At 42.2% G+C, this 16,824-nt stretch overlaps 1 protein-coding gene across 1 annotated transcript in view; it reads left to right on the top strand.

The window, feature by feature from the left end:
• SLC6A4 (solute carrier family 6 member 4) overlaps window positions 1-12,411 on the top strand; it is a 182,747-nt gene extending 170,336 nt beyond the window's left edge. The window contains exons 12-14 of the mRNA XM_077294287.1: window positions 24-124; window positions 6,979-7,146; window positions 11,908-12,411. Of these exons, the coding sequence (XP_077150402.1) occupies window positions 24-124; window positions 6,979-7,146; window positions 11,908-11,982 (344 nt within the window). The 3' untranslated portion in view covers window positions 11,983-12,411. The remainder of the gene's footprint in view (window positions 1-23; window positions 125-6,978; window positions 7,147-11,907) is intronic.
• Window positions 12,412-16,824: the final 4,413 nt, after the last annotated feature.

Here is a 16,824-nt window from a genome sequence, read left to right as displayed (position 1 = left end):
TCTAATATCTGGTTTTGTTTCAGGTATTAACCAGTTCTGTCGTGATGTTAGAGAAATGCTGGGTTTCACTCCAGGCTGGTTTTGGAGAATCTGCTGGGTGGCTATATGCCCACTGTTTCTTCTGGTAAGTCCTTTGCTTCTCCTAGGCGCTAGCAATGTTTGCCTTACTTAGAGAGGTTAACCATTTTCAGAACATGGGGTCGAATTGAGGAATAATTTAAATAAGAACAAAGGCATTACTTATGCATTGAATCCCCAGCAGCTGCAACGCCACCTATCTGCTGTTCCCTGTCAGTGCTCGCTCAAACTGGCGTTCAATACGGAGGAGTGCAAGGTGAGAAAATCTCGTATTGCACTCTGTCCAATGTTATTCAATTAGGCAGAGAAGATTTGCAAATTTTTTCTCGTGCTGAATTGGCATAAGAAAAAAAATTGCCGCATGCCGCGATTGGCAGCGTGTCTTGTCGGCACGCACCCATTCAAGCCAGTGGGTGCGTGCAAATCATTGGATTATACTCTTCTGAGTGCAGTACGATTTACGCTGAGACAGACAATGTAGAAGATGGAGAGATTAATCTCACCTTCTTCTCACCTGTGATCTGATTCTCATGTACGAAAGGATTGGATGACAGAGCACTGACACTCAGATCATTATCGCAGCAGAGTTTGAGCCGAGGGTCATTAACATATCGCATGTGGCCCCGGCCTTAGTCTGTGACAGCAGTGATGAAGTTCCACCTACAACATATGGCCGCTGCAGCCAATTTATAACCTCCAGCAATCTCATGCTGTTTACCTCATCATGACTGCATGACTCATGACATGTTTCAGATCTGATGGACAATCTTTTTAATTATATTGAGATCTTTATAGCATAAAAAGCATGGATATATTCCAAACTTACAACTTGTGAGTTGTAAGTAACATATAAAGCAATGTGTAAAAATAAATTTTTTTTGTTGCACATTTTTATAGATTTTATACAATTTAGGACTGTCCACATTTAGTAATATATAAAATACAAGGGTAAAACCGGCTGTATGATATCAGCCATATATGTTTCATTCTGAAACACTTAAGAACCTACTTTAAAAGCAGACAGGAACCGAACCGCACTGGAGTCTAGTTGGCTTCTCCCCACCAGCTGTGCTAAAAGACAGGTCTCTCTCGGCGTGCGCGTATAGGGAGATACCTGTCACTCAAGGGCAGTGGGTGGGGAGAAGCTGCTGGGGACCCGCCTTTCTGACTAGTCTCCGGTGTAGCTAATTTCCCAGCGGCTTTTAAGGTGTGGGGTTTTTTTTTGTCTGGAACATCGCAGAACTTCAGAGTTAAACATACAGTATATGGCTCTAATTATACAGCCAGAGTCTGATACATGCTGCTTGTGGTTCGGGCAGCATGTATCAACTGTCAGATTCCCTATAATTAATGGTCCCCCGTTCTGCCCCAAAACAGTAATAACAACTCAATTTTTGCTCCTTTTTATGCAGAAAATAATAAAACATACCTTACCCTATCCTATGACGAGGGGTGCAATCGGGACCTCTTCTGACCCATGTGCTCAGCAGCTTGTCACAGATGGCGCATTGCAATTATGTAATTTGCATCTTTGCCCAAGACAGTGACATCCTGTGCCAGTGGCTTATAAGAAACAATTTGACAGGGCAAGGAGTCTGTAGTTTCCTTATCTACCATAGTATTCATCTGTTACCAAATCGTGAGGACGTGGACGCAGTCAAAAGTAGAGTCCTCCACGATAAGGTGCACTGGCCCAAAATTCTGGTATCCTGGATTTCTGTTTGAGTATTGCAGTTGCCAGTCTGCACACCACCCTTCCGCCGTCCCTGATTTGAGGGCCAGTTATTTATTACTAGTTGGTGGCCCGATTCTAACGCATCGGGTATTCTAGAATATTCTGACTGACAGAACGTGTTCAGTGAACGTGATTGAACTATGTCGCACTGTGACTGACTGAACGTGTTCAGTAAACGTGACTGAACTACGTGGCACTGTGACTGACAGAACTTGTTCAGTAAATGTGAGTGAACTATGTCACACTGTGACTGACGGAACTTATTCAGTAAACTTGAGTGAAACGTGACAGAACTTGTTCAGTAAACGTGACTGAACTACGGCTAGACTGCGCCTATCACTGATTGGTTGCAGGCGGGCGGCTGGCACGACCAATCATCAACGTGGGATTTCCATTACAGACAAACAGACAGAATTAGACGACTCTATAGTAGACTAGATGGTGGCGCGATTCTAACGCATCAGGTATTCTAGAATATGTATGTAGTTTATTTATGAAGTTTTCAGAATAATGCAATTTATACACAGGATTCGGCCAGTCGGGCGCGACCAATTAGCGAAGCGTGGTTCAAATTCCGCGCCAATTCTCGGCCAGACTGCGCCTGTTGCTGATTGTTCGTGGCCGGCTGGGCTTGACCAATCAGTGAAGCCAGGGCCTGCTCCAGGTTTTTGAGGGCCCGGGCAAAAGAGCCTCAGTGGGCCCCCCTCTTTACCATAAACCACAATTCATGATGCACAAATACAGCAGAGAAATATAGCACAGCCACATAGCTTATAACACAGCCCACGCAGTATATAACACTGCTCAAATAGCATATAGCACAGCCCACGTAGCATATAGCACAGCCCACGTAGCATATAGCACAGCCTTGTAGCATATAACACAGCCACGTAGTATATAGCACAGCCACGTAGTATATAGCACAGCCCACGCAGTACATAACACAGCCCACGTAGTATATAACACAGCCACGTAGTATATAGCATAGCCACGTAGTATATTGCCCAGCCACGTATATAGCACAGCCCACGCAGTATATAACACAGCCGCGTAGTATATTGCACAGCCACGTAGTATATAGCACAGAGACATAGTACATAACACAGCCCACGCAGTATATAACACAGCCCACGTAGTATATAACACAGCCCACGTAGTATCTAACACAGCCCACGTAGTATCTAACACAGCCCACGTAGTATATAGCAATGTGGGCACCATATCCCTGTTAACAAAAAGAATTAAAGTAAAAAATAGTTATATACTCACCTTCCGGCGGCCCCCGGATCCAGGCCAGGCGTTTAGCGATGCTCCTTGCGACGCTCCGGTCCAAGGAATGCATTGCGGTCTCGCGAGATGATGACGTAGCGGTCTCGCGAGACCGCTACGTCATCATCTCGCGAGACCGCAATGCATTCCTTGGACCGGAGCATCGCGAGGAGCGGGAAAGGCGCCAGAAGGTGAGTATATAATAATTATTATTATTTTTTTTATTATTTTTAACATTAGATCTTTTTACTATTGATGCTGCATAGGCAGCATCAATAGTAAAACTTTGGTCACACAGGGTTAATAGCAGTGTTAACGGACTGTGTGAGCGCTGACTGGACGGGGCACTGACGGAGAGTAGGAAGGTGCGAATTCGCGGCCGGACTGTGCCCGTCGCTGATTGGTCGCGGGATTTCTGTGACAGACAAACAGACGGAAGTGACCCTTAGATGATTATATAGATAGATGCTTTACTCATACAACACCATCATATTCTGCAGCTCTTTACAGACATCATCACTGTCCCCGATGGGGCTCACAAGCTAGATTCCTTATCAGTATGTCTTTGGAATGTGGAAGGAAACCAGAAAACCCAGAGGAAACCCACGCAAACACGGGGAGAACATACAGACTCCTTGCGGATGTTGTCCTAGGTGGGATTTGAACCCAGGACCACAGCGCTGCAGTGCTAATCACTGAGCCACCATTATGACAGTTGTGTCTTACCACCCTTTCATTGCTCTCTGCGTTACAGATGGATGATGATGTTGCAGTTATAGCCAAATCTTCATGTAGTTTACCTCATCACAACTTCACTACGCGTAGTGGTCGTGATAACAACACGGAGATCATTTAGTCTACTTGGCAACAGAGATAGATGTATCTGAGCTGGAATACAAGGGTCTGAACAACATCATCCTGCAACCTGACGTGAAGCTGGCATCCATCTGTGGCCTTAAAGCGTCCCGTAACCCTCTTTAGCCAGTTTTATTTTTATTACTATTATTATAACCCCGGGTCTGCCTGATTCACCGCAGAGAATCTGGAGGAAGGTGGATGCTGCAGCCTCTGTGGCTGGCAGAACAGGGCAGATTAATTAGTAGAACAGGTTTATGATAAGGTGACACTTTGCAGAGGCTCCTGTTTACTCTCTTCACTTTTATTACTAGTGTAAAAATAGATCCGCTTCTCAGAGAGAATGGAGTATGAATCCACGGAGTATGAATGATGCAGAGCAAGGTCCTGGTCACTGCACATTTAAAGTATAAAAACTATGCAGAGAAAGTAGTCATAAGCTAAGCTTCTATAGAAAATGGAGACTCCTTCCTCAAAAAAGCACTCACATCAAAATGTTTATTATATTGCAGTCATCATATTATATAGCACCGTGTACTTACAATTGCTCATTTTGCCTTTCTACCCAGCAAATTCTTCTCTTTTTCATTAGGTCTATAACATCATGTGATTAAAAACTGAGTAGCTGAATTCTTCTAAGCTCTATCTAGAAACAGGAAGTCCCTTGTCCCTGCATTTATAATCCCACTCATCAACTCCTGACCCATCTGCTCCACTCCTCCCCACTGCCGGGGTCTTTGCAGTGATGTAGAATTGTAATCCTAATGATGACTCATGCAGGGAAAAGAGACTTCCTGTTTCTACATGGACCTTAGAAGGATTCAGGTTGTCAGTTTTTAATCACGTGATGTCATAGACCTAATGGAAAAAAGAAGAATTAACTGGGTAGAAGGGAAAATGAGCAATTGTAAGTATACAGTGCCATATAATATGATGGCTGCTATATATTAATTCCTTTATGACCTTGGACTTATAGGTACGTTTAAGGTCGTCAATTCCCTTTTGTCAGGAGCCTGCATTTTTCCCGGCACATGACAGCTGATTTGATCAGCTGTCATGTGCCTCTAAGAGCCGTGAGTGGAATCGAGAACCACTCTAGGCTGGTAACATGTGAAATGCCACTATCAATCACCATCAGCAGCATTTAACTCGCTCTCTAGAAGCGCATCATAAGACCCGCCCATCGGCGCCTCTGTCACATGATCGCGGGGTGCCAATGGGTTGGCATGGCAGCCAAGGGTCTGCAGAAGATGTTCTTCACAACTAATCATATCCAGCTGTCACCAGAACCAGCTGATCAGTAGGGGTCAGGTGTTGCACCCCCACCAATCTGATATTGATAAGTTGATGGAGCTGTGATGCGCCGGCCCGTCACTGCCAACATGCGGCTGTAACAAGAACCAGGCTGATCGGCGTTATGTCTGGTGTCTTACCCCCACAAACTAATATTGATAACATATCCTAAAGATAGGCCATCCATATAAAAGTAATGAACAACCCCTTTGAGGCTGGTTTCTTCTAGCACTCACCATACAGTTGATGGTCTGGGTGTTAAGAGCCAGAAAACACTGACCTCCATGTTACCGCCCTGCTCACTATGGCCCAATTGAAGTGTGTTCTATTAATTCCCACCCTTGTAGTTCCAACCAATTAGGAAATTATTAACCCATTTATACATATGTTCCCCCGTCCCATCATTCTCATTTTATGCACAAGCCTTTATTGTGGTTCAGTGTTGACCTTACCGCCTCCTAGGAGCTGGTGAGATTAGTCTTATAGGACAAGTCATTCATGAACCCATAAGTGTTGATGCTGGTATATAAGGTTATTGTCATTTAGATGCTTACGTTTTGCCCCTTTTCCAGAGGAGTATTTATAGGTTTCGGACCCCATTTTCCCCACTGCTTATTGTTGAAAAAAATATTTTGAACTGACAAAGTAGGAGAAAGTCATCTCCGGCTGTACGCAGCCCGAGGGCCATATGTGATACAGCAGATGTCTTGTGAAATTAATTATCAACATGTTGGACATCTCATTGGTCAGTCGCTGGAAATAAATGTTATTGAAACAGGCAAATGTTAGTCCGCGGAGATCAGTAGACATAAAAAAGCCATCGTCTAGTTATGGCCGTCAAGAATATATTGACTTGGAAGATTCAACTCAACGAGTAAAGAAACCATAGTATTAAAGGCCCAAGTTGTGATATTAGTCAAATCTCTACTGTTCGCTTATTCTGTCATATAAACAAGAGTGCTATAGATATAGCACAGGTTATCACGACGCATCATCTTTCTAACTTGACACATAAGATTTTCACAATCCATTGACGGATGCCACGTAACGGCTCATTCAGACATCCGTGCAAATCTCTCCGAGAGCGGACCACTATGCATGGATTGGCCATGGGTGTCCTGACCCGAGCATGACCGCTACATAGAAGTACATGAAGCTGGCACGCTCGCGTCGGGAAAGTGTGCGGCCAGTCCGTGCATTAGTGGTCCATGCTTGGACCAATTGGCATTGACATCTGAATGAGCTTTTAGCAGTCGAATAAACCTTGTGACTCCCGACCCGAGTGCTGTGTTGTCAGTGTCAAGATTAAGGGTATGTGCGCACATTGCGGATTCTGCTGCGGATTTTTCCGCAGCGGATTTGGAAAATCCGCAGTGCAAAACCACTGCGGTTTTCACTGCGGATTTCATCGCGGTTTCTTCTGCGGATTCCTCTGCGGGTTTTCAACTGCACTTTCCTATTGGTGCATGTTGAAAACCGCTGCGGAATCCGCAGAAAGAATTGACATGCTGCGGAATGTAATCCGCTGCTTTTCCGCAGCATGTGCACAGCGTTTTTTTTTTCCCATAGGTTTACATGGTACTGTAAACTTGGGGAAAACTGCTGCGGATCCGCAGCGTCAAATCCGCTGCGGATCCGTAGCAAAATCCACAGCGTGTGCACATACCCTAAACCTGTATGTCTGCCTCAATTTCATGGGTAGACAATTACATTTAAAAAAATAAATGTGGTATCTTTTGTTTCCCCAGTTTATTATATGCAGCTTTATGTCCAGCCCACCTGAGCTACGTCTTTTTAGCTACACGTACCCAACCTGGTCTGTTGTGCTTGGTTACTGTATTGGCACGTCTTCATTCATCTGTGTTCCAGTATACATGGTGTATCGGCTGGCTAGCACTCCTGGCACATTAAAAGAGGTAAGAAAGGACGCAGACTACATTGCTCTAACAATAATATGATATGGCTACTAAACTGGCATTTTTGGCTAGAAATATCTCTTGTAATTGAAGTTCCGAAAGTAATGTAAGCGATAAATCTGTGTTCTACACTTTCTAGCCCATATGCTCTTTCTCACTGCACCAGAAATTGCTCAACTTACCCTGCCTTGCATCTTGGTATTGTGAAAAATTATAGTCCTGAGCTCTCTATAACCCACCCCACCACTGATTGGCTGCACTGTGTATAGGCAGAAAGCTGCCAATCAGTGGTGGGGTTATACAGAGCTCAGCATTCATAGCACAGCCAGATCTGCAGCAGATAAAACTGCAGTAAGCAACCCAGTAAGTAACACATCGCTGTAATCAGGGTCTCTGCCCCTACATCATGCTGCTCTCAGGTGGTGTATCAAAACCCTGCTGACAGATTCCCTTTAAAGCAGTTGGTTACTTTGTGTAAGAAATCTATGGTAATGATGGATATATTAAATTTACTCAGTGTACTTCTTAGTCCCCTTCCCACCATGTTCATTTTTTTTGTTGGTCTTTTCCACCCCTTTTTCCAATAGACAGAGCTTTTTCTTTTTCAGGTAACATAGCTGTATGAAGGCTTGTTTGTTGTGGGACAAGTTGTAGTTTTGAATAACATAATTAACTTTTCCATACAATTTACAGAACAAATCCCACATGCATGGAAATAGTGAGCAGAAATGCAGTTCCGCCATTGCCTTTTGGGTTCAGTTTTTACAGTATTAATTGTACAGTTAAAAATGCAAAACATGATTCTCCATGTCAGTATACGTGCAAAAATACCAAATGTACAGAAGACAGTTTATTTTAGCGGTTTAAACTATATTTAAATTATAAACTTTTGTAAAAAAAAAAACAAAACTTTTTTTTTTCTTTACATCGATGGAGCGGTGTGAGGGCTTGTTTGTTTGTGTGGTGAGCTATAGCTTTTATTGTGAATATTTTGGGGTATGTGTGAAAATGTTATTGCTTCTTATTTCACTTTTTTGAGATGCAAGATGACTAAAAAAAAAGCAATTCAATTTTATTTTCTGTGCGGCACTTGCTATACAGTTTAATTAAAGAAGTTGTCCACTACTTTATTATTGATGACCTATCCTTAGGAACAATGTCCGATTGGTAGGGATGCGACACCCGTCTCCCCTGCTGATCCGCTGGTTTTTGGTGCAGGCGACGGCCAAAAGTGCTCAATTACGGAGCTGCTCCATCTACTCATAGTGGCCACGGCCAGGTACTGCACATCCGACCCCTATTGATTGATAGTTATGTGTATACAGTGCATAGGCAGGAAGCTGTCAACCTGTGCTGAGTACATGGGTCAGACCGAGCTCATAACTATGAAGGACTGTCTCACAGCAGATTTACTGGTCCTCTAGTGACACATCACTGGAATATGCCTATTTGGCATTAGTATTCTCATTCTAGATAAGGCCTGGGACCCCCTATATCAGGGGTGTCAAACTGCATTCCTCGAGGGCCTCAAACCATGCGTGTTTTCAAGATTTCCTTCTCATTGCACAAGGTGCTGGAATCATTCTGTGCAGGTGATTAAATGATCACCTGTGCAATACAAGGAAATCCTGAAAACATGACCTGTTGGCGGCCCTTGAGGAATGCAGTTTGACACCGCTGCTCTATATGAGCCAGAGAGGGGAGCTGCCTGACCTAACAAATGCTATTGGTGAATAGGCAAAAAGTCCTACAGACACTCTTCAAAATCTTGTAGAAAGCCTTCCGCCTGAAGACCGGAAGCTCTTATAGCTGCAGAGACCACCTCTTTATTAATACCTATGGATTTAGAATTGGACCTCCTGTAGGTGTAATGTGGAGGTGTCCCAATACATTTGTCCGTGTGGTGTATAGTAGCTGCTGCATTATTTATTATTTAATGCATGATTTCTCGTGCTGTATGTAGAGTATTGCTGAAGAGTCATGGAGGCTGTTGCATTCACAGTACACACATGAAATAAAGGCCGATACAACCCTATGTGCCAGATGCAACCAGAGGTGACTTGTATCGGCAGATTCCGGAAAGGGCAGACTCCTCAGAAAGGTAGTGCGGCCTTCATGACTCTTCAGTGATGCAGAACTCGCTAAACTTATTGGATAATGCAGTCACTAATGGCCATATATTGGGACATGTTTAAATACCTTCTCCTCCCCATTTTAGTACCTTGGTGGCGAATTTAGAGATGAAAATATCCTGACAACTTACCGTGAATATTTAATCAGAAAACAAACTATTGTTTAAAACCATTTTTGTGTTGTGTATTTCTTTTTACAAAATGTTGCTAATTTTTGTTTTTTCACAATAAAAATAAAAATTAGGAATCTTGCAATTTTCACATGACCATTTGTTAGATTCTTACCTGTTATTGTAATCCTCTGATTAGAAGGAAACAGCTGAAAAGTCTTCCTAAAATCACAGGACATATGCGCTTAAAATTGCAAGATCATTAATAGTGGTGAGCGAGTATACTTGTTACTCGAGATTTCTGAGCATGCTCGGGTAATCTCTGAGTATTTCGGCATGCTCGGAGATTATGTTTGAGTTGCCGCAGCTGCATGATTTGCGGCTGCTAGACAGCCTGAATACATGTGGGGATTCCCTAACAAACAGGCAATCCCCACATGTACTCAGGCTGTCTAACAAGCCGTAAAGCATGCAGCTGTGGTGATACAAACTAAATCTCCGAGCACGCCGAAATACTGGGAGACCACCCAAGCATGATCAGAAATCTCGAGTAACGAGCAAGTTCGCTCATCACTAATCATTAATGTGTTGTTTTTTTTCAATAAAGATTGTGATAGATAAAAAAATTATCCAATGTATGTAACAAAAAAATTATATTTAAACAATAGGTCATTACCAATACCTACAAATCCGGCATACTCTTTCAGCTCAATCGGGTCTGATGGATCCTAGCATACAACATCATCCCCTAATAGATACTATTGCTTCTACAAGTCATACAAAGGGTTACATTTCTACCATATATAGGAGCCTATTGTCATCCCAACTGGATAATCACTCTCTGATCGTTAAAAGTAAATGGAAGGCAGATGTAGACCCCATATCGATGGAGAAATGGGCAGAGATTCTAGAAACTGTTCCCAAATTATCTCCCTGTGAGGCCAAGGCTGTCAACTGTATATAACTCACAGAGTATACAAAACTCTAAGCTTTTTACACAAGATAGGATATTGCCATGATGCAGAGTGCCCTAGGTGTTGACTTGATGCATATGATGTGAGGATGTAGTCAGGCCCATTTTGGAATGAGGTCATCTCCTTGATAGGAAGGCTGTATGGAGTGAAATTGTTAACAGATCTTCTTTTTTTACTTCTTATTCCCTTCTATGAACTTTATACTCCATTATTCTAGAACTGCTCTGAAAATGAAAATGGTCGTCTCTGGAATGTTAGGATGTGGTTTAGGGAATCGAAGTAGAGATACTATGTCTATATTTTATACTATGGAATTAGTATGTCATTTATGTTCTTTGAAAGATGGAAAATTTGTACTTGTAGTTTTTCAATAAAAATGATTTGATTGAGAAAAAAAAATTAAAAATCAATAGGTCATTTTCTGATGACACATTCCTTTTACCATTGAGATTCCTTCAAGACTATTTTAGGAATATTAATATTGTATGAAGGAATAGCACACCAAGAATAGTCACAAAGGGGAATGTTTATTTGTTTAATGCTTTTAATATTTAACCCTTATATTAAAAAAAAGTTATTACACCACAGAGTGAAGTATAGCAACGTTTCAGGTGATGTACCCTTCATCAGGCTGGAATAGGGCATGTGTGGAATGTCTTTCTTGGACGAAAAAGAACGCAAAATATCCACAAGTACTGTTGATTCTGTCACCACGAGGGGGTGACCCGTCTTAATTGTCTGTGGCCAAATCGTATCTCAGAGAGATACTTAACGTGCACGGAGAAGACACACAAGACAGCAGTTGTGCCTCAAATTAATTCTGATTTATTGGTCGAATCAGTACAGTATTTATAAAGAAAATTTAGGTGGTTATCCACATTGCTTCATTTGTTTTTCATCTATAATTATTGCAAGTCATTGTTGATTACGCATGTTCTATGTCATTATCTTTATATGAAGGGAGGGAATTACTGGGCTGTCTAGGAATTCAGAGAAAGTGTGGAAATTACTGGGAAAACAGAAAGTAGCTGCACAACCATCCATAAAATGCCAAATTTGTATTCAAAAGTCCGTAAAAACAGGTGGAACCACAAAGCAGCTAAAACCGGACTAGTTTCTGGCGCGACAAACACCCTAAGTCCCACCAGAGATGTGTCAGGTTTTAGCTGCTATGTGGATCCACCTGTTTTTATATATATATTTGAATAAAGATTTTGGATTTTATGGATAATTGTGCCACTACTTTCCTTTTTTTCCCATATATTTATGGCAGGTCTACCAGCTGGAGTCGGCACCCTGCTTTCTAGTGCTTTTTCATCACACTACAGGCGTAGTAAGCTCCATTTTCCTCTTTTTGTGGAAATTACTATTGCATATCGAAGAAGGACTTCGGTGGTATAACATGCAGTGGATATGGAGGAAAGCTGTGTGAAATGGATGTTGATCAACCCACCTTTTGTCTATTGTGTATTTTATGAATATTGTGATAAGAAAAAACTACAATTTGCTGCTAATGTTTGTCTTTTTTTTTTTGTCTCCCTATAGCGTTTCATTAAAAGTATAACTCCAGAAACAGGAACCGAAATGCCTCTGGGAGGTATTCACATGAATGCTGTGTAACCTGGAAACAAAACATTGTCCTTTCCTGTTTGCAAACAACGCACCCCGTTCTGTGCCTCAGGAAAACTTTTTAAACCTCAGACTGTCTATGGTTCAAATACCCAACACTGCACTGGATCATGCCAAGAAGACAGACTGGGCACAGGTCACGTCCCTAAAGTTATCAACCCAACAAGTACAGGGTCCTATTCAAAGAATATTAAATGTCCATGACTGAATAGCAGTGTGCATGTGTCTTATGATGTGGAGAACATGGTCTTATTTTAAATACTGGACACAATATTCTCTGACATGAGAGCAAAGTAATAATTATTATATTTTAACTTTGATCAGGACCTGATACACTAGAGCTCAGAATCAAAGTACAAAGATACAGAGAAACAATAAAACTGATCGTCATCAACCATAAAGCGAGATAAAAGATAGTGGAAAAAAATACAATTGGAAATCTGTATAAAGCAAAACAACTAATGAAATATGGACCAGCCGTTAATGATGTTGACATCTGATAGGTTTCTGTGGAACACCCTTGCTAGTAGCCAGATGCTGTAAGTTGTGGTGCACAGGTATGAGCCCAACCAAAAAGTCCAGAGATAATTATATTATTAGGTTAGACAGTATGAACAGGGTCCCAGACCGGTAGTGGACGAGCAGTAAAGCATAGTCCGGAAAAGCCAGTGACGGTTGTCCCTTCTATACCTAGAGGTTACCAGTCGGATTAGGACCAACCCTATTGTGGACCTTTACCTTGATCATTCCCCTGAATCTAATTTCATTCTTTAAAGATCTGCCTTTTTTATAATTATAGTAGGGTTCTCTTGCCCTGCTTTACAGTAGATGGCTAGTTGTAATGTAACTTATATACATGTTGAGATGTTTTGTGGCTGACGACTATAATTGGCTTTGCCAGAATGGAAAGAATTGGGTTGGGTTGGGCAGGTTGTACTGCGGGAAATGAGGAGCTTTGGAGCTTCAGATAATGATTTTTATTAGGACCAACGCGTTTCGGTGCCGGACCAACGCCTTTCTCTAAAAAAAAACAAATTGGCCTCTTGTCCATCTGAATTGAAGGTGAGGGGAAAAAAGACGGTTCCATGTGGTCACCATCATACAAATACTGGGAATACTCCTTTTGATGCCAGTCTCTTAGTAATGCACCAGTCTCTTCTTAGTCCCCATAATTCCAGTCATTTCAAGGTCATATATTAATATTAATGACCTGCCTTTAAGATAGCACGTCAGTATCAGATCGGTGAGGGTCCATGTACTCCCAGCTATCTGCCGGAAGGGATGCAGCAGTAAACCCCTCCATGCCTTCATCATAACAAAGCAAAAATTACTTCCCTGTTCCAGCTCTTGTGTGGCTGCATGTGAACAGCGGTTTAGTAAATATGTGGCGCTTGGATATAATTTCCACCTCTGCTGCCAATCTCAATCAATAAAACAATATGCCTAACACTAATATAGGTGGTAATGTGTGGAAGAAATTTGGATTAACCCAACTGCATGAATAAAAAACAATATTAATCCGAAATATAATTCAGCATTAGAAAAATGTAAAATGACCTTATTCTTTAATAAGATTTCTATTTTCTTTCATAAATTTTATAAATCAATGGTGCATAGGAAAATAAGAAACTTTTAAATATATCTTATCAGAGACATCCGCTTCTTTCTTCGCCAAGACTGATCTTTACCCATGAGTAGAGAATTTTGAAAATTAAAGTGTCCTCAGTGAATACAGATTTGTCTATTTCTAAGATGTCAGTCGGTGCTCATGAAGCTCTATGGAGAACGGTAGCTGTTTCATGAGAACTTACTGTAGAATGTCTGCATCGGCCTCCAGCTCCTCCACTTCCCCTTTCCGTAGAATTTTAAAAGCACCAATCGTCGTCACCTATCTTAGTAATGGGAAAATCTGTCTTCACTGAATGCAGATTCTACCCATGAATTGAGAATAAAAGATCAGTCCAAGAAGAGAGAGAAGCAAATATTAAATGTAAAAACTACAACAAATATGGCCGCCCCAGCTCACCATCACATCCGCTCATGCTTGTCTGCAGTTTATAAATGGTGCTTAAAATGCTAGAAATTGGAATTGTTGTGAAAAGCACCAAAACCCCAGTGCATATGTAAATGTAACCATGTACTATGTCAAGAAGTTAGGATTTTTTTTTTCAGTACAGGCAGAACAAATCTCACCCTTAAAGGGAACCGATCACATTGTACATTCGGTCCCATCAGTAGGTAGCATGTTGTAGAGAAGAGGGGGCTGAGTAGATTGATATATAGTTTTGTGTGAAAAGGTTCAGTAGAACTTGTATTATATTCATGCATATCAAAGCACTTTTTATTCTTGGGAGTCCAGTGGGCGGTCCTTATCAATGATTGACAACTATCTCTGTATGCACAGCCATACAGGGAGGAAATGTGTGCAGGACACTGTACAGTGTAAGTGGCTCTTTACTGCTACTATGGTGCCCCAAGTCAGAAAAGGCTACATGGGTATCTGAGGAAAATGGTGGGCACACAGAGCCCTACTAATATAGGGAACACAGAGCCCTACTAATATAGGGAACACAGAGCCCTACTAATATAGGGCATACAGAGCCCGACTAATATAGGGCATACAGAGCCCGACTAATATAGGGCATACAGAGCCCTACTAATATAAGGCATACAGAGCCCGACTAATATAGGGCATACAGAGCCCGACTAATATAAGGCATACAGAGCCCGACTAATATAGGGCATACAGAGCCCGACTAATATAGGGCATACAGAGCCCGACTAATATAGTAAACATAGAGCCCGACTAATATAGTAAACACAGAGCCCGACTAATATAGGGAATACAGAGCCCGACTAATATAGGGAATACAGAGCCCTACTATTATAGGGCATACAGAGCCCTACTAATATAGGGCACACAGAGCCCGACTAATATAGGGCATACAGAGCCCGACTAATATAGAGCATACAGAGCTCGGCTAATATATTGAATACAGAGCCCGACTAATATAGGGCATACAGAGCCCTACTATTATAGGGCATACAGAGCCCGACTAATATAGAGCATACAGAGCCCGACTAATATAGAGCATACAGAGCTCGGCTAATATATTGAATACAGAGCCCGACTAATATAGGGCATACAGAGCCCGACTAATATAGGGCATACAGAGCCCGACTAATATAGGGAATACAGATCCCTACTAATATAGGGAATACAGAGCCCGACTAATATAGGGAATACAGAGCCCGACTAATATAGGGAATACAGAGCCCGACTAATATAGAGCATACAGAGCCCGGCTATTATAGAGCATACAGAGCCCTACTAATATAGGGAACACAGAGCTTGACTAATATAGGGCATACAGAGCCCGACTAATAAAGGGCACACAGAGCCCGACTAATATAGAGCATACAGAGCCCTACTAATATAGAGCACACAGAGCCCAACTAATATAGAGCATACAGAGCCCTACTAATATAGAGCATACAGAGCCCTACTAATATAGGGAATATAGAGCCCGACTAATATAGAGCATACAGAGCCCTACTAATATAGAGCATACAGAGCCCTACTAATATAGGGAATACAGAGCCCGACTAATATAGGGAATACAGAGCCCGACTAATATAGAGCATACAGAGCCCGGCTATTATAGAGCATACAGAGCCCTACTAATATAGGGAACACAGAGCTTGACTAATATAGGGCATACAGAGCCCGACTAATAAAGGGCACACAGAGCCCGACTAATATAGGGCACACAGAGCCCTACTAATATAGAGCACACAGAGCCCGACTAATATAGGGAATACAGAGCCCGACTAATATAGGGCATACAGAGCCCGACTAATAAAGGGCACACAGAGCCCGACTAATATAGGGCACACAGAGCCCTACTAATATAGAGCACACAGAGCCCGACTAATATAGGGAATACAGAGCCCGACTAATATAGAGCATACAGAGCCCTACTAATATAGGGAATATAGAGCCCGACTAATATAGAGCATACAGAGCCCTACTAATACAGGGCATACAGAGCCCGGCTATTATAGGGCATACAGAGCCCGACTAATATAGGGAATACAGAGCCCAACTAATATAGGGAATACAGAGCCTGACTAATATAAGGAATACAGAGCCTGACTAATATAGGGAATACAGAGCCCGACTAATATAGGGAATACAGAGCCCGACTAATATAGGGCATACAGAGCCCACTTAATATAGGAAACATAGAGCCCGACTAATATAGGGCACACAGAGCCCTACTAATATAGGGCATACAGAGCCTGACTAATATAGTGAATACAGTGCCCGTCTAATATAGGGCACAAAGAGCCTGACCAATATAGGGCACACAGAGCCCAACTAATATAGGGCAAAGAGAGCCCGACCAATATAGGGCACACAGAGCCCGACTAATCTAGGGCATACAGAGCCCGACTAATCTAGGGCATACAGAGCCCAACTAATATAGAGCATACAGAGCCAGACCAATATAGGGCACACAGAGCCCGACTAATATAGAGCATACAGAGCCCGACTAATATAGGGCACACAGAGCCCGACTAATATAGGGCATACAGAGCCCAACTAATATAGAGCATACAGAGCCCGACTAATATAGGGCACACAGAGCCCGACTAATATAGAGCATACAGAGCCCGACTAATATAGGGCACACAGAGCCCGACTAATATAGGGCATACAGAGCTTGACTAATATAGGGCATACAGAGCCTGACCAATTTAGGGCACACAGCGCCTTTGTAGCATAATATCGGTGCCCTACTACAGATCAATACCGTAGTACAGGTTGTA

Source organism: Ranitomeya variabilis, chromosome 3 (assembly GCF_051348905.1).
Source record: "Ranitomeya variabilis isolate aRanVar5 chromosome 3, aRanVar5.hap1, whole genome shotgun sequence".
NCBI classification, from domain to species: Eukaryota; Metazoa; Chordata; class Amphibia; order Anura; family Dendrobatidae; genus Ranitomeya; species Ranitomeya variabilis.
Note: the sequence above shows the minus strand (reverse complement) of the source record. Positions and strands in the feature narration are given on the sequence as shown.